The sequence below is a fragment of the Cibotium barometz genome, chromosome 3 (assembly GCF_041138505.1).
Source record: "Cibotium barometz isolate CiBa-2024 chromosome 3, ASM4113850v1, whole genome shotgun sequence".
Classification (NCBI taxonomy): domain Eukaryota; kingdom Viridiplantae; phylum Streptophyta; class Polypodiopsida; order Cyatheales; family Cibotiaceae; genus Cibotium; species Cibotium barometz.
The window spans coordinates 11,054,783-11,078,458 of record NC_141048.1 but is presented as its reverse complement, the minus strand read 5'-3'; the positions used below and the strand labels follow the sequence as shown (position 1 = coordinate 11,078,458).

Below are 23,676 nucleotides of genomic sequence, written 5' to 3'. Positions count from 1 at the left end.
AAGAGAACTTATTGGGACTCAAACTTCCGAGGATAAGAAGGTTGTGAGGTTTTCTATGTACCTTGTGCAATATATATGCTCACTTAAATTTTACCCACTCGAAGATGGGCTTGAACCTACTAATGTGTAGGATATGTGCATTGATCCTTTCCTAGGAGACACTGCCTCTGACTGGGACGAGATAAATTCATCGCGTTGATAACCTAGGAAAAAATGTTATGGTGACTATGATGACCCATGGAAGGCCAACTTTCACTTTCCACTAAGTCCTCCTTTATTGCATCTAGCAATGTGAAATCTGGTTGGATTGGTTCCATAGGCAGAGGATCCAAAACTAGCTCTTTTGTGGCTTCTTAAGAATATTCATGGGTTCAGCCTATAAACTTTGGCACGCTCTCAAGTTCCCTTACTGGTTCTATGATTGACTCTAGAATAGGGTTTGTGAGTGATAGGCTAATGGTTCGTACTCTACCATTTGCTCAAGTATTGGCTCTAATTTAATGTGCACCTTCCTTATAAGTGCTTGGGCTTGTTTCATTCACTCCTCCTCCAACACTTGATTGGGGTATTCTTTGAGTTTCTTTGGAAGGTTTTTGTAGTCAATGGGTCTCTTTTCTTTGGGAAGAGTTGGTTTCAATGGAAGATCACTCATTTTTGTGAGGGAGGCAACTTCAGAGCTATTGTTTGAACCACTTTCAATGGTCATGATGTCATTGTCCTTAACAATAATCGATGCGGGTGAGCTTCTCTAACACAACTACTTTTGCGACTCTTTTTGCTACTTTCTTTGACATTTTTTTGATATTCCTTCTAGGGTCTCAATAGACTTGGCATTGTCAAAGCATGTGGGCTAGAGGCAAGGTGGGTGGTGTGGTTGAAGATGAGGCCACATAAGGTTTCTACTAATTTGGTGAAGGTCCAGACAATGAGCCGTTCCATGGACTAGGATCCTTAATTGTAATCAAGACCCAAAGAGACTTTGAATACCCCGAAGTAGCTTAGAAGGACGATCAGTCTACCATGTAGAGTTAAGGGAAATTGGACCTTATGGCTTACAGGAAAGTCCTTAAGAAAGTGGAAGGATCTATCGGATTGCAAAGGTTTATATCCCACAATGACTTGTATTGATGCTTGGTGCATGTTTTTTACAAGAAAGAATTGTTTGTAAAAGTATTGTTTTCTTTGTTTATAGTGGTTGGCCTGTGACAATACCTCACAGGTGAGTGTAATGTCGTGTCACCACTGGGGACTTCACATGAAGGTATATTTCGAGACCCTAATCCCTCTAGAACTAAAGGAGGATCATTCCAATGTATAAATCAATGAGGGATGCCCTCGATATTTTTGATAGTAGGAGGATTGAGTAGATCTCTCATTGGTATTATACAATGGGCTAAGTATATCCTCCATAGTGGTGACGAGACAGGATTATCTCCCGGGCGCTGTTGATTTTTGGTATAATCTGAGGAATTAAAGTCTCATATGTTGTGGAGAGATCGGAACATATGAGAACTTAGTGGACGATGAATAATGTTTATTCTTATGAATGATTATGCTTTTTTGAGTGTAAAATTAAATTGTGCAAATAATGTGAGTGAAAGCTAAATGGTAAATTCAATTTTGGGTGTATGCATATCACTGAATCCAAGGACTAAGTGGTTGGGTGGAGGCTAACCCATTGGGTCGGAGATGGGGTTAGGCTTAGCCAATGGATTTGGTGGGAGTTGAGAATGGATTAAGCATTGGAAAGTGGGGGTGGAAAGGTGGACCTAAAAATACGAGTGCTTTCCAAACATCAAGACCAAAAGTGGTTTTTAAATAGAAAATTATGAAAAATCTAAGAACCAGTGTAGATTTGTAGGATCTTTAGAGGAATCACGGTAGAACTGTTCCCTTCAAAATAGAGGAATAAGACATCGTGTTTAGCCTAGGAGAGCTACCGATGCCTCTTATTTGTGAGAATTGTGAAGAGGACATTTTTACTTAGAGGAATCATACTCAATTCCTATTGTAAGGTCTATTCTAGTCAAGCTATGTTGAGAAAGTTGCTGGATTACTGAGCGATAGGATATTGATGTATGGAGGCCTCAAGGAGTGAGTTTACTCTACCCTTCGTTTAGTCTTTCACTATGGATTCTCTCTTAGTAGGGGCTAGGGGTCTCACACAAAGATAACCTAGGGAATCTTGATACATGAGGTCTTGCCATCTGCTACTCCATCTGAAAGAGAGACGTAATAAAATACTATAAGTTTTGATTTCAAGCCATGAACGACACGATTAAAATCATATCTAACATCATAAGCTCATGTTAAAATCTAGCTTAGTTCTAATACCAACTATGAGACCCCTACCCATCTATCTATGGTGGTAATAGAATCACACTATGAACTCTAAGATCTTGCTGAAGCAGTTTGTAGAGAACGATCCCTCTCACAACATCCAATTAAATGAGAGCCATTGCAAGGGCAATGTTCTCGGCCAACCTTGCATCCTAGCTGTAGCACCAACTATACCTCCTCCCTCTCACAACATCCAACTGAATGAGGACCATCGCAAGAGCAATGTTCTCGACCAACCTCTCATCTGGTTGTAGCATCAAGGTGCACCATGATGCAATACCCCAATTACCACCTATATCTACGATCAAGAGAAGTCATAAAGTAAAGTGTTTGGCCAAGGTGACCTAGTCTACAAAACAAGCCAAGGGTGCTTGAAGGTAAAGGCTATTACGTCTAGGGAATTATCATATCTCACATTATAAGCTCACATCAAAATCTGGCTTAGCTTTCATACTACTTGCTATGAGACCCCTACCCATCTATCTATGGTGGTAGTGGAATCACACCAAGGGTAGAGGAGCTCACTTGGGCCCTCTTAATGCTTAGCTATCCCTCACTTGAACCTATGGAGCTAGTGTGAACTCACACACCCATAATTGAAATTTCCACTTTACTCACACACACCACTTAAAATAAGTTCACACACACACACACACACACACACACACACACACAACTTTCAAAATAATTCTTTTATAAAAGAAAAACTTACATCATACAATTTTTTGCATAACATGCATATATTATATATCCATATCACAGATTATAAGTAACACATCAGTGTCACATCATCATCATAAATCGCCTTACACTACAACCGGGACCCTTAGGCTAGGACGTCATGCACAAATGAGTTTGAACACTGTCGAGTGTTGTGATGATTAAACAAGCCCTACATGTCTTCGATCCACCTCAACACAAGTGCCAAATAATCCTAGGAATTGCTTTTATCGGTTGTCACCTATCCCATAAGCATAAACTCTCCAGGTTCTAGTGTCAGGAGCCATGCATGTCTAGTACTAGCATGCATACTTAGCCATCACGCAATGCCCTACCCGTCTCATTACAAAGCTACTTCCTATCCATCACACTAATCATGCGAAGAGCGCACCCACATTTGGTCAAGAGGGGTCAAGGTCTTGGATAATGATCTTTTCCATAAACCATTGTGATACCTCATGCTTCCACAAACAAAATACAAATACAATATCCAAATAATATGCGTCATACTTATATCCAAATCAATGTATACCATCGCAAGCTTGAGATGAGACATCATAGCCCTCGAGTCAAAACTTTGAACAAGTCAAATTCCTCTAGCCACATATATCCTAGGGTGAGGTCTTCTAAAGATTTTTTCCTTCCTTGGGATCACTTCCAAGTATTAATTCCATAAGTCATTTCATCCAACTCTACAAGTAAAGTCCTTTATGTACAAGATGGTTTTTCTAAGGTCATCCATCTACTTCTCTTATTTGAGTCCTATATTCATTTGAAAATATCTAAGAATATTATAATTATTCTGGACGTAAGGTCTTCTTTTCCTTGTAGGGTTTCTAAGTTCTCCCAACCTTATCTTCTTCTCTCGATTGGAATTTGTTTCCCTATTTCCCTCTTGTAGGGTTTTTAAGTTCTCCCAACCTTATCTTCTTCTCTCGATTGGAATTCGTTTCCCTATTTTATCAAGATGTTAACTCCTTTACAATTTAAGGATTTTGCCTCTTTGAGCACATCTAGTCCTTGTCTTTCCTAACTCTGAGCCTTATTCATAATTCTTACATTAGGACTTTAATTTATTACTAAGGGTCATTTAATTTTAGCACGTTAATTTATTACTAAGGGTCATTTAATTTTAGCACTTTAATGCATTCAAGGCTTCCCTCTCGAATATGGCTTTGCATTTAATTAAGGCCAATAAGGTGCTCTCAATATTCCTAATTTAAGGACTAATCAAGATTTTCTCTCTCTAAAGATAAGTCATCTTTGAAGAGATTGACTTGATTTATCCATATCTACATAATTTGGCATTGTAAGGTTAAATCTAGGATCTTGGGCTAACCTTGGCCTTAATCTTACCCATGCATATTAAATAGTTTATCTTTCTCTCTCTTTCTCTTTCTAGAATACTTGGCTATCCTTGCACCAATAATTTTTTGAAAAAGTAATCCTAATTTGAATCTTAACAATCCCTAATTCTCTTTCATTAAACTAGGGTAATATCTAATCTTACTACTATCTTTCAAACCCATTTCTTTAACCCCACTTTGGCCCACTTTCTCTCTCTAGTCATGGGGATATCTTTGAATTCACAATTTAAGTCTAATCTTCCTAATTGCACCTACATCCATAAATTAATCTAAAGAACTTACCTAAACTTAGATTTACCTCAATTAAGGCATCTAGATTAGTCTTCTCTATTTAACATGAGGTTTAGCTATAAACTATTAGATATAAAAAAAATTCTCAGTTAAGGAGTAGCCTATCCCAATCCTTAATTTTCCTATGGTTCTATAAGCAACAAGAAGGTTCCCTTAATTCATTAAGGTTTCTATAAAGTTTATGCATTAAACTAAGGGTAAAAGGTAAAAATTAGACCTTAGAGTTCTCTAGTTTTTAGAAATGTGCAGAGAATAGGAATTTATTGTTCTAATTTGATTTACACCACAATAACCATGGAATAGACAACTAATTTAAAGGGTTAATTGTACCTTGGAAAATTGACATGTTGTACCATGTGTGTAGAGAATTGAGCTTCCCACCTCTTCAATAGTCCAAGAGTTTATTTGTGGATGCCTAGGTGCTAGTACAACTCCAATTATCACTCTCTTTCACTCAAATGATTACAAGAACCTAGGAGCAAGGTTTTTTTGATCGGTTCCCAAGATTAACCTATGTGAACATTGTAACTAGTGGCTTTGCAGAGGTTCAACTAGTTGAGAATGTCCATTTGGGTAATCTAGGCAAAAGTTCTAATAAGTTAAATATATGCTTTTCTTCACAATTTTCTTTGATTCATGACCAAGTCTCAACTAGAGAGTATTAACCATTAAGCATGATGCATCTCAAGTCCACACTTTTGCTTTTCGATTTTGAGTTTTTTAAGTATGCACACACACCCAGAACTTGAAAGCCTTTATTTAATCTGGGAAAACATATTACTTATAATTTACCATATTGAAAAATACTATTTTCTAACCAAATCAACAAGCCAATGCATCGTCAAGCTGCTTCTTCTGGTCTCCCTTGGACATGCCCAAAAGCACACTAAATTAGGGTGGTCAAGGCCCCTGATCATTGCAAATGATAACAAGGACTCAAGGTCAGTCTCAAGGACCACCACCATATACTAAATGATCACGAGAAGGATCTATAGGTGTCACTGCATTTCATTAGCATTACTTAAGGAGGGAGAAGTAATGCATTTTTTACTAAAAATAGTAGGTCTTGGTTCAATCGAGAAATCCTTGGCCTAACTTCCAGTCTTAAAACACCTATAGCATTGATTTTATTGCTTGACTCTCTCATACAAGGTATCTTGAAATATGGACCTCCTCATGCTAGGGCCTTACATCCATGAGGTAACTCCATTCCTAGGAATAGGAGGCAGAGACTGAATCTAGAATGGAGTGGACTTGTAGGGTACCATGGATGTAATGAGGGCAAGGGATGCCACAAACATAGATGTGGGTAGTTCAAAGACCGGTTGTCTTGGTAGGCCAAAGGATAATTTATCATACACTAGCAAAACACAAGGAGGTAATGTACTAAAGACTCTCTCTCTCTCCCTCTCTCTCTCTCTCTCTCCTTTTTGGTTATTTAGATTTGAGAATTTATGCTTGGTTTTATGAAAAATTAGCTATTTGACCTTTGGATATCTGGGTTTTGGTTTTCTTACTAGAGGTGGGAATTCATCCAAAGATGCGTATCCTTTAACAAGATCCTTGTGGTTATCCATAGACAAGCATGTCCGATGAGAAGTGGCACAAGAACATGCAGTAGGATCCATTCCACAACATAATTCCATCATTGAGCCCCCTTGAGGACACAAAAGCTCCAAGAAGAAGGCCATGAATGAAATAGCCTTCTCTAATGGGCCACACCATGCCTCCTTCTTTGTCTAACATATACTTCTTTCCAAAAAAGGCATATAATGATTGAATGTTTGTGAAGTAAAAGACAAGTTCAATGCCTTCCCAACCTCATTTGCGTCTCCCACATGTAGCACTCCAAGCCTAATTTGCTTTCTCAAGATGAAAGAAAATTATGAGTTTACCTAAATAAATTATATATCCATGAGAATCAAAATATCAACCAAATGTATGTGATTATGTATAATTGTTTATAATAGAGTAGACATCTTACCAATACATCATCATGTAGCCTAATGTGTGTGACTCCAATGGGGTCCATGGATCTAACGACAAAGTGAATCTCCACCTCAAATCCAATGGAGCAAGAAAGATGCTCGACCTCCCTAATATGACTCATGGGAAAGATACAGAAGAACTCGTGGACCCCTGGTGAGTTCTCGTTGTTGCGGAGGAACTCATGGACCCCAACTAATATTGGTGAGTCAAACTTGTTAGCTTTAAGATTCCCATCTCAATCACATCTCCCCAAATAACATCAACATCATAAGAAAAGAAGACGTTGAGGGTATTGCATCTTTGTATGGCTAACAAATGTTCAATGTTCCCTCAATATTTTAACATGTGTTTAATTAAGAGAAGAATGCTAAAAAGAATGCATTACACTTTGATTTGAATTTTGCATCCATGTTTTTTAGGCCCAACCATTGATGCCTACACCCATGGCATCCTTGACTGTGTCCTTTGATGATGATGCCATTGATGTTGATCAATTGACAACCATGCCTAATTGGTATGTCACATTTTTTGGTTTCTTTCTTAATATTAACGGGGTTGAATATCAACTTGGTGTTTACATAACATAGCTTGGCATAAATTTACAAAGCAAATGGTTTGAAATATCATTAATGTAGCTCATTATCTACGTATGTAGAGGCTGTTGCTTGTAGGTTGGTAGACATACAAGATGTCATTCCATTAGTAGGCGACAGAAGAGGCGATGCCCTCTAGTGGATGATGAATGATATAGTGAAGAGTACTTGCTCTTATTGGAGTTTGCCTATAATAGCTCCAAACACTCAGCAACTGGATTTACACCATTCATGTTAATGTGTGGATTCCAGCCGAGATCTTCGATGGCTGCAGGCCTAGAAAAGGAGAAGATTCAATCTGTCAAGGATTTCCTTGAAGATATGAATGATATGCTCAGAGCCTCACGTGAGAGCATTTTTAGCGCTCAGGATCGCGCTAAAACTTATGCGGATAAAAGACGTAGAAAGGTGACCTTTGCAGAATCTGACTTTGTATTTCTCAAGGTTCCTGCGCAGTCAGAAACCATGAAAACAAGAAAGTGTGATAAACTTTCTCCGAGATATTGTGGTCCTTTTAAAATCCTTAAGAAGATTGGGGATGTAGCATATAAACTTGAGTTACCGGAGAGTTCTCAAGTCCATCCTGTCTTCCATGTCAGTAAACTGAAGAAATTAGTTCACGGGTTAGAGAACGCAGTTTCTCCAGAGATTTTGGTGGACTTGATAGAGCCACCAAAGATACCACATGAACCTGAAAAGATTCTACAGTATTATGACAGACAAACCCGACATAAAGTGTACCAGGAGGTACTTGTTAAATGGACAAATAGAGATGAGGAGGTGGCAACCTGGGAACGCCGTAGTGCAATTTCCAAAAGGTTTTCCCAGTTTGTTTTCGAGGACGAAAACTCTTCTTAAGGGGGGCTGATGTCACGTAGACGGTAATGCTTGTGTGACCGACGGCAGACCGGATGGCCATGTCCAGGGTTCAGTGGGAGAGGACGCCCACGCGGAGTCATGGGCGGCTAGGCTAGTGTGGACGGTAGGCCACACACTATATAGCCTGGGGGATGAGGGGCAATCCTCATTCTTCCTCTATGGCTGGGTGGTGAGCCAGAGGCCGTCCCCTCTTGTGGTAACGCCCGTAGAAGCGGTGTTACGGATATCTAACAAGTAGTTTGGAGCACATGCATGCATACCACCAGGCAAATCTAGAAGTAGTTTGGAGTGCATGCATGCATACCACCAGGCAAATCTAGTAGTAGTTTGGAGTACATGCATGCATCACTATTGAAAGAGACCATCCTCTAACTAGTGGATGCACCTGCTCAAGGATATAAATCACTTGCTTTGTGATATCAAAGAATTTCAAGACATAAAAACCCCAACATAAACATTGTATGGTTAATTCTACTTGCATAGATTATACCCACCTGCATATAACCCTTCTCAATGCACTCACAATTTCAAGTTGCTGAGATTTATTATATTGATCCATTTTAATCCATTTTTGGAATGAGCTATAAATCATCTTGTAATTGAGAGACACCACCCCATCAAGAAACTCCTTCAAGGAAGGAGTTTAGGCAATTGGAAAGGCTCACCAATGGGTAACATCTGCAAACCCAAAATGAGGAAGGATGCTTAGGCAATTGGAAAGGCTCACCAATGGGTAACATCTGCAAACCCAAAATGATGGACTTGGCCTCTGCATATCTGGTGTACAACCAAACCTCCATGCCTTTTGGAAGGTCATGGCATGGCCATCTATATACCACATGCATAGTGCCAGGGATAATGAGATCATACATAAATAATAGAAGACTAGGGACATTATCATCCCTCCTCCACCAATTTTTGTGGCTTGGAAGGGAATAGAGTGGTGGAGGTTAAGCACACAGTGGCGTGAACACTACTAGGAAGGATGACCTTCCAGGAAGTGGCCCGATTTCCAACAATGTATCAAAGCCAAGGAGGGCATGTTGGAATGTTGTTAGCGGAGCTGGTCGACTTATCGATTCCTCTCAGTGAAGCTGCCAAATGCATGTACGATTAAGAAGGTTACGTCGTGTTGAAATGCTTGGAGTAATCATCACTAGCAGGGCAGGCATATGATGGAATAGTTGGGTGACAACTCTATGAGAGCAGGTGGACCTCTGAGCCAAGTGTCGTTAGAGCCTCTAGGTACCCTATGTCCTAGCCCATCGAGGGAGGGTGTTGGAAGGTCATGGCCTAGCTATCTACATACCACATAAATAGTGCCAGGGATAATGAGATCATACATAAATAATAGAATACTAGGGCCATTATCATCCCTTCTCCACCAACTTTTATGGCTTGGAAGGAAATAGAGTGTGGAGGTTAAGCACGTAGTGGCATGAACACTATTGGGATGGGTGACCTCGTGGGAAGTGGCCCCCAATTTCCAACAATACGTAGCCATGGAATAAACTTCTTATCACCACTTGGCATGCCATAGATTTTGCCGACATTTTCTTCTCCTCCCAATAAGGATAACCATTTCACTCTCATAGTGTCTGGAAAGGAAACTATGGGAAATTGATAAAGCTTTCAATTGTCACACAACGATGCTACACATCAAACCATTCATCCTTGAGTTTTGGGTTGAGAATCAAATGAACCTACATGGTTCCAAGAATGTTGCATTAGCATTAGCAATGAAATTAGAGAAATCCTCACACTTGGGATAGTCACCATACATGCAACATCTTTTTTTTTTTCCAAGAAAAAGATCCTTCTATTAGTTAATAAAAAACTAGCCTCAAAGGGCTAAATACAACCACAAAGGGCTAGATACAAACTCGCGTCCATGTATGGGGCGGGGATCAAAGAATCAAAAGGTGGAGAAAGATGTAATTCTCCTTTGGCTGGCCTCTTTATGAGGAGAAGGCAATCTCATGTAGGGGGAGGGGGAGGGAATCACCACACAAGTGGTCTGTAATGTCAAGTGGGATCACCACCTCTATTTGTGAGAAAAGGGCCAGGCTGCCAGAGTCTCAAGAATGCTTCCCCCCACTTCCGCATGTGGTCAAAGCCACCCTACAGCTTCCCCCACCATTGACCACACAGAGGGTATGAATGATGTCAAGCCAAATGCTCCTGATGAACTTCATAGGCAAAGTGTGGGTGTCCTCGATGGCTTTGCTATAATGATCTCTCCATATGTGCCAGGCTGCAATGCTGCTATAAATCTCCCATATCTGGCATGAGCCCAGAGTCTAATGATTAGAAGATGGGGTTGGAACTAGTACTGCCAAAATGCAAAAGTGAGAGACTTGAAGGGCTAGCCCCCCACCTTCCTCCTAATAAGCCATGACAACCTCAGCCTCTGTGGCCCAAGTGACAATGCCCCATGAAATGAACTTCGCAGGCGAAGTGTGGGTGTCCTTGATGGCTTCGCTATAATGAGCTCTCCATATGTGCCAGACTACAATATTGCTATAAATCTCCCGTATCTGGCATGAGCCCAGAGTCTAATGATTAGAAGATGGGGATGGGACTAGTATTGCCGAAATGCGACGGTGAGAGACTTGAAGGGCTAGCCTTCAACCTTCCTCCTCATAAGCCATAACAAGCTCAGCCTCTGTGGCCAAAGTGACAATGCCCCATAAAATGAACTTCGCAAGTGAAGCGTGGGTGTCCTCGATGGCTTCACTATAATGAGCTCTCCATATGTGCCACGCTGCAATGCTACTAAGAGTCTAATGATTAGAAGATGGGGCTAGGACTAGTACTACCGAAATGCGAAGGTGAGAGACTTGAAGGGCTAGCCCCCCCACCTTCCTCCTCATAAGCCATAACAACCTTAGCCTCTGTGGCCCAAGCGACAATGCCCCATGAAATGATACAGGTTGAGGTCCTGTCTATCATCGTGAAAATGCAGAGAATCTGCTGCCAAACTTGTTGAGCCTTCGGGAAATCCTAAAGACAATGTTACTGAGATTCTTGAGGGTGGCCGCACAAGCTGCTAGTCAACCGCCAATGGCCAACCATGTGCCAAATGCCAAGCTCTTATGTGTCATCAACCAAAGACAGAGGGTGATCTTTCAATGCTAAAAAATTTTCCAGAGCCTCTTCCAAAAATATGAGAGAAACTATTGTGCAAGGCCTTGTGATGACTGCCACTTTACGGCTAGGGTGCCCCTCAACCTCGGGCACCTGAATCCTGCAACTAGCCATGCAATGTATGGAAAGAATGGGGTATCCAGAGTCTTCTCCTAGTCAGCAGAATGGGGTATCCAGATTCTTCTTCTAGTCAGCAGAATCACACCAAGTCCACTCCCCTGGGTCCCACTAGTAGTAGAGGCGCGTAAGGGGATGGCTCTCCCAAATCCATAACCACTAGAGTCTCTCCCTGGCCACCTTGCCGTGGGGTTAATGTGTCACTCATGTGCGTGAAATCCGATCGCCCTCACCCTCTATAAGTTGCAGCCACCACTGAAACCATCTAGAGGGGGCTATGATCTCTCTAATATACCATGGGGTCAAATAGAAAAAGTGAGCAAAGCACAACTCTCATCTGCGCTATGGACTGCCAAGAGAATATCATGCCTAGTAAACACGCCTAGCCACCATGGGGGGGTCGGGTCTAGGATAGGGGTCAACCACTCCTGGTTGGGGAATAGAAGAATCAATGTCAAGGCAGAGTTCGTCTCTACCCTAGATCCCAGCCAAACAAGCCTCTCTCCTAAGCCTCTGGGGGAAGCTATGTGAATGCAAGACAATCTTTAAGAGACCTGGCAGGTCCTATGCTCAACGCTCCCCATGATACATGAGGTCGGGACACCAACATATGGCCGTTGGGTAAACAGATCAGGGGATTCCAAATCAAGGGCTACCATAGACGCTCCTCCGAGGCTACTGGAGCTACCTACTGAAGGGCCATCCTGAGGTGATCCCAAGCTCGGAGTAGGCTAGCTACAAATCTATCCTCAAACGCTAGGCTAAATCCACATGTCCACATCTCGGTGAATATCCATGTGGTTCTCTACAACGAGGGGGCCCCCCGTTAACAATCCAAAAATAGGATTGATCATGGTGATAGACATAGATTAAGCAACATAATTAGGGTGGATTAATCCACACTAAGAACTCCATAAGAGAGAGAGAGAGAGAGAGAGAATGCACACTCAACACTCAATTCTATTGCACTATTTCAAGTGAGCCATATAATGATATAGGCTTTCTAGCCTTATCCCCTTTTACATGTCATCACATGTGGCACTCCCTTTTCCACTTCTTTTGGTCAACACTCACACACCATTCAATATCACATGTGGCATTCTTATCTTGCCACAATATCTTGCACCTCTAGGGTGCTTTCACACACTTAACCAAATAACCCATTCATTTTACATTGCACATTTCAACACCCCTCCTCAATGTAAACTTGGGTGTGTGCATACAATCTCTCCAATCAATTTGATCAACTTAATTCTCACCCCTATCAATTTGGCATTGACAATATCAACTCCCCCTCAATGCAAATTGGAGTGTTTTCAACAAGTGTGTGTGCATGTGCCTAGCCAATCTAGACACGAAGGCTATTTTGAGCCGACTCACTCACCGAGCGGAACGACCGAGCGGAACGACTGAGTCCAATTTGAACATAGAAATTCGGGTGGGAACCAACCCATGCGCATGCACCTTGTACGTGCATCGCTCATGCACACATCATGCGACAACCATTTCGAGCTGCTCGGTGAGCTCGGGCAGGGAAAACCCTCATACCATGGGTGATTACAAAAAAAAATACATATCTTGTTTTGAGCTTCAAGCTCGTGTATGGTTACCCATTATCAATTACGGGTGAGTTAATTTTACAAACCTTTTTATGCGCTATGCAAGGGTAGGGCACTCATCCAATATGGTCAAAACCGCCATGGGTTTCGTGAGGCGGATATCTGCCCCATTCTTAGGGCGATGAAGAGAATAAAAATTTACAATCCGTGTGTCTTGCATGGACACCATTTTCCACTTCATTAAGTTCTGGCTTGCCCGGCCATTCCATTTCTCTCGTTGAGTGTCTTCATACCAATGTGACTTGCCACATGGATACTTCCACAAGGTCCATGTGAACAGGGCTTAGCTTGAGTCCCTTCACATTACAAATTACATACCCTTATCTCTTATGGTTTAAACAACCACCTGAAAATTTTTAAAAAATCAAAAGAACATTATCAATTCCGTTCTGCTGCTTGCGCGCCAGCTGGTTTCTTCTTCCATCGCAATAGCTTGCTCGCTACTTGGGGTTACGCCATCAAATTCAGCAGTAAGCTCCTTCTATTCTGCTCATGCTGCGCTCTGGAAATTTGGGGGGTGATCGAGGTAACCCCCCTTTCTCCCAATCTGACTGTGAAGAGTACCAGCCACTGTCTTCTTTGCCACCGACATAGCTACTGTAAGATGCGCTTTGCTGGCTGCCTGCAAGATGCACTTGCTTGCTGTTTCTCTGTTTGGAGCTCATCTCAGCTCCCATGGTGATCGACCTCCTCACCGCCTACTGCTTGTTTTCTCTGCAACTCGGTAATGCTACCGATCTTGCTGCCTTTCAAACTGCTGCTACTGACGCTTTGCTTAGTACTCTTATGCAGAACACTGTTATGCCTTCGTCTCTGCTTTCTCTTTGTGGAGCGAGCTCCTTTGTCAGCAAGACGATACTCGTGCATAATCCAACCACATGACTTGTGCCAGTTAATCTGCGCTCTTAATGCGTGACAAAAGATCTCAATCACCTCTACGAATCTTTGGAGATTCCCCACATCTCCGGATAGGTATACTGCCATGTCATCTGTAAACTCTGAGTCCAACAACTCCTCTTGAGTACATATGGGGAGATGCAATCTTTGGAGCCCCATCTCTTGAGCTGAGAGAAAACTGCTTATGGCCTTAGGGCAACAAATAGAAAGAGGTAAGGTGCCAGTGTACAGCCTTATTGGACCGAGAGTCTATCACCTTGGGCTCCCTGAATGAGAATCTGACTATGAGAGGCTGAGTTGAGTCCTAAAACACCACGGATCCACTCCACTTGGAACCTCATCCGGTACATTGTGCCCTCTAGAAAGCTCTAGTCAACTCTATCATAAGCTTTCTCAAATTCTAGGAGGACCACATCTTGGCTGAAGCTATTACCCCCCAGAAAGTGAAGATATTGTCGAGAATGCCCCGATCCTGAACAAAACCTATGTGAGTGTCATGGATCAAGTTAGGGAGGAAATGCTAAAGCCAATGGCCTTGGTCAAAATCTTGTAGGCGATCCCAAGGAGGGTGATGGGTCTTCACTGCCGGATTTCCAATCTATCACCACCCTCCTAGGAATCAAGTGAATCAAATCTCTGAAAGCCTCTCTGGCATGGTACGTGTAATCGTAATCTCATTGAAGGCTGCTCGAAGGCCGCCTTCCATGAGATCCCAGTTGGTGAAGAAAGAAGGAAATTGGAAGCATGTTCACCCTCGGGCATTCGCCCCTAGGGAGAGCCATCAACAACACCTCCGCCAGCTCCTCTCTTGTGAAGGGAGTTAATGAGAAGGTCTGGAGAGTGAGGGGAACCACCTCTCTTGTGTGCCACCAGATCCTCTCTCTCGCATCCACCACATGTGGGGATAATGGGACACTCAGGGAGGATCGAAAAAAAAAATCAATAGCAATGGCTCTCGCATGGGGGGGTCAGAAACAATAGCTCCATCAAGGCCATTCAACCTCTAAATACCATCTCTCTGCCTACGGGGGCCTACAATCTCAAAGAAGTCCCGCGTGACTCTATCTCTAGCCTAGGTCTAGGAGTAAGCTTTGGCATGGTATCTATACTCCACCCTCATCTCCTCGATGGATCTGATCTCTGTACAAGCGACATCAAGCTGACTCTCAATCCACAAGCTATCGCGGAACCATCCTAAAGATGTTGGAGAGAAGTAAGACCCATTCGAATGTTCCTCTGTTGCTCACAAAATCTCTCCAATTTGCTCTGTGTCTGCGCAATCGTAAGCCCACTCATCCACATAGAATCTATCAAGCCAAGAGAGGTTGAGGATGGTGCTCCACCTATCAGACTGCAAGAAGCATAGGCTCTCGGGGCTACGTCCAAATTATGGCAGATGCCAAGGGTCCTGTCCCACGAGTGCCAAGATCAACTTCTTCCATATAGAGTACTCTGTAGATGACTAAGATTGTAGCCATGCCTCCTGTGAGTCTGTCCTCTACTGACTTGATCATGTTAAAGTCTCCACCCATGCACCAAAATTCAGCTTGAGGAAGGGCCTAACGGATTGTACTACAGAAGCTGGCTCTACCTAACTGCGATGTTCGAGGCATAAACATTGAGGAAGCCCACACTGTCCTCTCTAATCCTATGTAACCCATTGTGCTCGCCCAAAAAGTGTGACTCCTTCCTAGTAAAATCTTCCCATAGTGACGAGTACCCCCCTTAAAAAAAGTGTGACTCTTGCCTGGTAAAATCTTCCCATAGTGACGAGTACACCCCTCAGAAAGATGGTGCTCCTAGAGAAAGAGAATGTCGATGGGTCCCCCAACTATAGCTCTATGTAGCTCTCCTCTACCTACTGCCTATGGGTTGTGACTTTGCTGTGCCTCTGTACATGATTGTTCATCATAATCTTACAAGGGATGATGGTGGGCAGTAACATTCTTGCGGCACCTGCTGATATGATGAGGATGGAAGACGACTCCACTCAGCCTTAGTCATGACCCATATATTAGAATGGAGGTGGGTTCTTTAACTCTCTTAGCATATCTGCCTTCTTATTGAGCATTACACGATGTCTCTCACCCTTCCCTCTGCAAGGGATCCTTCTACTTAGGTACACAAGTACTTAAGAAAAACATTCTTTTTTCATACCTGAATAAGCTAGGATTTTGCAAGTAATTACACTATTCTATGGAACTATATTCATGTGCATCATTATGTGTTTTAGCTTTGAATATTACTGGATCAAAGCTTTGTTTTAATTGTTATGCATGGTAAGTATTTTAGAAAATGAAAGTGTTGCTTTGAACTATGAATAGACATGGTTATGAACATGGGTTCATTCTGGCCATGATCATCACTCTGTTTAGATTACATCTACTCACACTAAATATACACTACAGATGGTTATGAGTTGCCTAGCCCAAGGCACACAACAGATTTACAACTATCCTCTGACTCTCCTGTTGATATAGTCCAACACATTACCCTCCTTAACTTGAATCAGCTGATCCTCTAAAATGTCTTCTTAGATCAAATATGACTCTACGCAACCCTGACCTTCAACCCTAACTCTCCTCAGTTGACCTTCTCTGACAACATGCTGATTTAAACTGACCCCAACTGACTCTCAACAACATGCTGATTTAAACTGACCCCAACTGACTCTCAACAACTGACCACTACCTGACTGTAATTTGATTCAGCTAACTCCACTGACCTTTGTCAGATCCTTGTCCTCCAGACCCTCAAATTTTCTCCAAAACCAACAATCTGCAATCCTCAAATCTTTAGCTCTAGGACCCTACTGGATATGCCAGTTGTCCTTTACTGACTCTTATGATTCAGGTCTAATTACATTGTTTCATATCTCCTCACCTCTATGTCCTTTTACTCTCACAAATCTTCAAACACTTGAGATCCTACAAAGATTGAACACTACAGTCTCTTACCTCACTTTAGCTGACCTTCAACTATCCTCTGAATCTTTGCTCATACAGTTGGACACCTTACCCTCCTCAACTTGAATCAGCTAATCCTCTAAAATGTCTTCTTAGGTCAGATATGACTCTAAACAACCCTGATCTTCAACCCTGTCACCTCAGTTGACCTTCTTTGATAGCCTGTTGACCTAAACTCTGACCCTAGTTGACTCTCAGCTAACTACTACCTGACTGTAATCTGATTACGCTACCTGCTCCTGACCTCTGTCAGATTCTTGTTCTCCAGACCTTAAATTTTCCTCAAGAACCAGCAATCTTTAATCCCCAAATCTCTAGCTGTAGGACCCTACTGAATATGTCAGTTGTCCTACTGACTCTTATTTGACTCAGGTCTGACTAAACTGATTCAGCTGATTCAGATCTCCTCGCCTCTGTGTCCTTTGACACTCACAGACCTTCGATACTTCAGATCCTGCAAGGATTGAACACTAAACTAACCCAGCTCAGCTGACCACTACCTGATTGTAATCTGATTCAACCAACTGCCCTGGTGACCTTTGTCAGATTCTTGTCCTCCAGACCTTAAGATTTTCCTCCATAACCAACAATCTTCAATCCTCCAATCTCTAACTCTAGGACTCTACTGAATATGTTAGTTGTCCTCTACTGACTCTTATTTGACTCAAGTCTTGACTCAAGTCTGACTAAATTGATCCAACTAATTCAACTGTTTTAGATCTCCTTACCTCTGTGTCCTTTGTTACCCACAGACCTTCAAACACTTCAGATCCTACAAAGATTGAACACTACAGTCTCTTACCTCACTTTAGCTAACCTTCAGCTATGACAACTGCCAGAGTCTTATTTGGTTTAGTTAATTTGATCTGACTCAGATCTTTCCACTTATAATATAAGTTTTGTACACACACAGGAATTAAACATGGTGACTAGATGTAGGAACTTGGTCTTATGCTACTTGGGCGATTGGTTGAAGTACTGGTTATGTTGTTGATTATTTGGGCTATTGGGGAAATACTGAGCATGCTACTAGGTGTTGATTACATAATTTCTTTTAAACAAAACTATAATAATGTAGTAGATGGAGCTACTAACCAGTTTTCAATTGACAGTTGGTCTTAAAATAACTAATGTTGAACGCATTCTGATGCTGCTTTGCACCTTGAACATAACCTCTGAAGTAATTCAGACTGGGGTGTTTTGGATTCTAATCTACAGAGCTAAACATTGGATAATTACTGTATAGGACTCCATTGGTGGTTTTCCTCTACATAAACATCACAAGCTATGTGTGCATGTGGCACTATAATTGGGGGTTTGGCTTGCTAATTGGGCTGGTCCCATTTGCTGTGTTCAGTACTATGACTTGTTGTATATTTAGAGCACATACATCTTTATAAACTCTACATGGTGTTACTTCTGATAAATAGCTCATCAGAAATCGATTGTAGCTGGGATGGCTAGATATCTTGGTCTACTTTGATTGAGAGGGGCTACTCTCCCCTTGTACTAGTGGATCTGCATATATTCACATCCGCCTCATATGATGTCGGCTATTAAACATGGTGACTCATGAAATATTTATAAAATATTCAAAAAGATCTTGATAAATGGTTGTTCTTTTGGGATTTTATATAACAACTTGATCTTCGTTACCTAGACTTACATTATCATGCTTAGTTAGGTTGTTTGTTTAACTCTGAGGATAGGGTGACATCTATAACATGTGGATAGGTCCATTGACACCTGTAATATGCATTCAAGCTACAAAATGTTGTCTGTTTTGTATGGATACAAGTAACAGGACCTACCTTCTCTTCTCTTGTGGTTAATTTCAAACAAGATTCCCTTGCTATTTTAATTTTATTTCCACTAGATGCAACTTGTCATTATTAACCCTAAAATGTACATGACTCATAGTTGAACTTATTTCATGTATAACATTTCTTTAAATCAAGATGGTATGGCTTCATGAATAGTTTTGTCTATTCATCTGTGGATATTGTATATGTTTTAAGCTAGCAACACACACACACACACACACACACACACACACACACACACACACACGTGTGCATGCTTGCATGCATGTACATCTTAACACAATTTTATGTGCATTCTTGCATGCATGCTAACACATATTTATGTGCATTTTATGTATTATGTGTTGAGTTAAAAGCTTTAGCCAAGGGTGTACCTCTTTAATCCATGGAAATGCCTAGTCTTATAAAGTCTCTATCTAATGTTTGTTTATTGAATGAAATGGCCAGGTGAATCTAAGGTCCAATTATAATAGTGAATCTCACTATTGTATAGACATCATTTCATATACATAGTTAAGAATACTATTGGCTAGTTCATGCAAGGAAACATAGAAAGAGAGAGAGATAGAGTGAACTTGACAGAGTGTAAATGGTTATGCATTGTGCCTCTTGTTTTCTTACAAGTGTGGGAGATAGATTGAGTGAGAGAGTGAGCCATATTATGTGATAGAGCAACGGTGGTGAGTGATATACTATTGGAGCAAACAAAGGAATAGAGTGACCACACATAAGTTAAACTTTAGAGCATGACTCAGTGCATGTAGCATGTAAGTTGCAAGTGATGGCTACATTTATATTATAGCCATGGTTGGGTGGAAGGTTATAGTACTGGTGGAGAAAGCACAAGTTTTTATGCACCATAACCTCGTCAAATCAACATCCTTCTAGGTACATCTCTAGATGGGGGGAGCCATGGTGGGCAAAGGCCTAGTCAATGGTACGACCCATCATCTAGATATCCAGTTAAAAAGGTACAAGCATAGTAGGTTGTCCTCAAAGACACCCATTCAAACCTCTAAAACAAATTCCTTCAACAATAATCTCTTCACCATAAAATCCCACATTTCTCTCAAAAATGTGAAACTTTTCTATTAACCTCACAAGTTAAAAAGAATTTTTACATGCCTCTCCTCTACAGAATTTGAAGATACTACACTATCAAAATCAATCGATTACCCAAAAATTATTGACTTGCACATCAACATTAGTAAGAAAATATGACTTGTGCATTCACACAAACTACAGAATCTTCCATCAGACAAAGAACTGAATGCAAGAGAGATGGAGAAAAATATTGAATCATTGTTTATAAACCAAATTACAAATTGATGGCGTTTGCACATTCTCGACAAGGGGCTTTGATGGTGGTCTAGGTAGACTCTGAAGTTGAGGATGTCATGCACTAACAAGGGAGCACAACACAATGAAGATAGATTTAAACTCGATGATCTCAATATTACATAGGAGGTTGCCGAACTCATATTGGTCCAAATGGATTAAACTGACCACATCACGCGTAGACCGAATAAGAGACTATATGTCTTAATGCAGCTTCCATGCCCGTCCGAGATCATATGGACATTGGTTCAAGCCCTCCAAACCAAGGACATGATATCTCCTTCTACCCAAGAGTATAATCTTATCAATCCACACTTATATACATCCTACTTAACATAGTGGCAAGTAAGCAAGCCTACATAAGCAATCCCATATCCATCGGACCACCTATGACCAACATCCAATGTCTAAACTGAAGGTGCTCAAACATGCTTACTCCTCATAAAGGGGATCTTACAAATCAGAGAAACCCATTAATTGCACACTCACAATGCCGAGGATGAAGCATTAATTTCCAACATTCCCTCTCAATGTCCACCCGTAAGCAAATACCACGTTGATCCAATGTTGAGTTGTGAAGATACCACTCTTGTGCACCTCTCTCCTAAGAGCCTTGAGTTATGTAGATACCACTCTCATGCACATCCCTCCCAAGAGTCTTTGTAAAGATATCTTCATAATTCTTCGTTGTTTATAGTAGACAAGTCTACCCGTTACCGACACCCTAGTCGGCCACTCCACGACTAGTCCAAATGGACCAAACCAACCACATAACCAAATTAGGACAATAATATACCAAACAAGAGACTTGTTGATCCTGGGACAACTTCTAGGCCCATCAGGGAGGTTATATATGGGCGCTCATTTCGGCCTCAGAACCCCACAGGACTAAATGACACATCATGAATCAAGAGGGATCTAAGGCTGAAAAGAGACGTCTTGATCTTGCCTAATCTAGACCGCTGGATTCCCATCGGGCATGTGAACTAGGCGTGAACTAAGAGTAAACTCAAGAGGGGGTGAACTTAGAGTATACTATGGGGAATTTTGGGACTTTATATATATACATGGGAAAAATTTCGAGGGATCGAGCTCAATGCAAAAGAGGATTCGAACTTGAAACTAGCCGTGCTCAAGTTTCATCATTTCCAACAAGGTATGCAGAGTGTTTTTAAATTTAAATCTTAGTATTTTTGTTCCTTAGTTCACTTTCTTGCCGGAAAATGTCTCCCTAGTTCACCTCTAATTAACCTAGTTCGGCCTGAGTTTACCCACGAGTTCACCCCTAAGTTTACCCGTAGTTAACTTGTGAATCCAACGATGTTGATTAAATCCTGATCGCAACGCCTATTTCCAACCATAGATCCCTCTTGATTCATGATGTGTCACTTAGTCACGAGGCCTCACAACCCCAAGCAAAGTATCCCCCAAGAAGATCTCCCTATACCTACACGCACTTTCTCTACTCCTTGGCCTCTAGCCTTCAAGTTCAGGGTCAGGTCAACTGTCAAATATGATTATAAAAAGACGTGGGCTCCAAACCTACAATTTCCTGCAGCTTGTGCAAATTTACACACTAGCAAAGTACAAGGAAGAGTCAAGGTGATAGGGAGGTGAGCCACTTTATGTTAGGTGGACACCACCGCCATGCGGCTGGAATGATGGACAATGGTGGTGGATGCTAGCTGGTGCTACGGCCGCTCAAGCTTTTCTCTGATCCTTCGTAAATATCAGGAGCAGGAATTGGTCTGAGTAGACCGAGCACACATAGAAGAGGAGGTCATTTCCGCTCAAAATGGAGGAAAAGAGTGAAAGCATATAGCGCGTTGTAATTGGGATGATTCCTGAAGATGAAATCAGTCCATGTCTTTTCTTATTGCCTCTTATTGGAGCTTTACTTCAACTTCAACACAACATTGCTTCAGAAAGGAGCCAAGCAGGACCCTCAGTTGCAGAGAAAAGCAAGCTCTGGAAGGCAAAAGAGAGACCCTCAACACAACCTGTGGGTAGCCATTGTGTCTGAAGCCCCCCATAATCGGGGGTTTCAATTAGTTGTGACCATACAGATGGGCAGAAAATCTTCTTCCTGTACTTACGCTCAGTTTAAAATTTTCTCAAGCAAGAGTCATATAGAGTGCTGAATTTTTTCACTAAGTTTTTGAGGCCAGGATCTATTTGACATGAACTGCCATTGCAAAGTTACTGTTCTGAGAAGCAATTCATCAGAGTAATCTGTTCAATATGGTAAAATTTATTGCCGAACGCTGCATTGTGATTTAAAAAGTTCCAATGCTGGGAAAGGAAAAAGTTAAGCCCTTAGCACAAGCCACAAATTGCCCTTTATTGAAATAGCCTCATGTATACAATAATGTGTACAATTAGCAAGTCAAGCAATACATGAGAACTTCTCGGAAAGTAACTGGTTAGGTAAACCTTTCTCAGATATATCACATGGAGATGCATGATTTGGAACTTCACAGACATCCCTACTAGCTATCACTCATGGAGATGGATGATTTGGAACTTCACAGACATCCCTACTAGCTATCGCTCACTACCCATACATAAGGGAACATATCTAATAGCTCTTAAAGCATCCATCCCCTGGTGCTGACAAATCGAATCTTAGAGTACCTGTAAAAGTGACGTAGAGCGACAGGTAGTCAGGCAAGGGGTGAAGCCATTTATAAACTGCATTTCTATACTAAAGCCACAGGAGATTGAAATTTTTTTAACACTTAGGTTATAGAGCTTCACAATTGGGCACACAATTGGTTGATACCTCACAAAGCTTGATCAGAACAAATGAGAAAGCATAGAGGAGAAAAAAAGCAGATAATCCTCCTGCTGCTGTTTGAAGGAGTTTCTTGTTGTCTTTGCTTGGCACAAAGGCGGTTTTCAATATCCCTGTTAGCTCAAACAATCGATACGATACCTGTAAAAACACACAAGCCGTCACAGTCTAAAGCTTTAGTTGGTCGTGATATACAACAAATGACAGATCAATCAAGCTGTTGACTATTGTAACCACATGCTCTGTTCAGCTTTTGAGAAATGGCATAAGTGTATGTGTACAACTAAAAAGCTATTTGTAGCAGAGAGGGAGAGACGAACAGACTGTAAGACCCCAAATAGCATGGCCTTGTAAAAAACATATACAGAAGTAAGTGGTTTACTGCTTACCAGCAAATATATGGAGGATGTCAGCAAAAAGTTCACCATGGGATACCCAGGTATTAGAGAGAGTAACAACCGAGGCTGTCCATTTGGTATTCCAGTCCTGACACGGTAAAATTGTCACATTAAATCTTTATTAAAAAAAACTCAATACAGCAGAAAACCTTGGTATTTGTCAGAACTATCCAACAGGAGGTGAGTTGTTACCATAACCATATATGCAGCTGTCCAATGTATGTTTCCAGGGTTACTTTTCCAAGCCATCTGACCGGGTCCAGAAACAATCACTCTTAGTAAACCATCTATTGCAGCACCAAAGCTTAAACCTTGCTACCAGCTTTTACTTACGCAAACAGTGTTAAAGACCTATGCCGAAATGATTGTGTAAAATTCCGGAGGCCGATATATACTCT

At 41.5% G+C, this 23,676-nt stretch overlaps 1 protein-coding gene across 2 annotated transcripts in view; it reads right to left on the bottom strand.

Annotated features, from left to right (window-relative positions):
- Window positions 1-22,402: 22,402 nt before the first annotated feature.
- The window catches only part of LOC147639705 (protein REDUCED WALL ACETYLATION 1-like), a 56,297-nt gene continuing 55,023 nt past the window's right edge, over window positions 22,403-23,676 (bottom strand). For both annotated transcript variants that reach the window (XM_086772980.1, XM_086772987.1), the window contains exons 12-16: window positions 23,612-23,674; window positions 23,471-23,527; window positions 23,270-23,366; window positions 22,869-23,021; window positions 22,403-22,720 (exon numbers count right to left, since the gene is read on the bottom strand). In XM_086772980.1, the coding sequence (XP_086629106.1) occupies window positions 22,712-22,720; window positions 22,869-23,021; window positions 23,270-23,366; window positions 23,471-23,527; window positions 23,612-23,674 (379 nt within the window). In that variant the 3' untranslated portion in view covers window positions 22,403-22,711. The remainder of the gene's footprint in view (window positions 22,721-22,868; window positions 23,022-23,269; window positions 23,367-23,470; window positions 23,528-23,611; window positions 23,675-23,676) is intronic.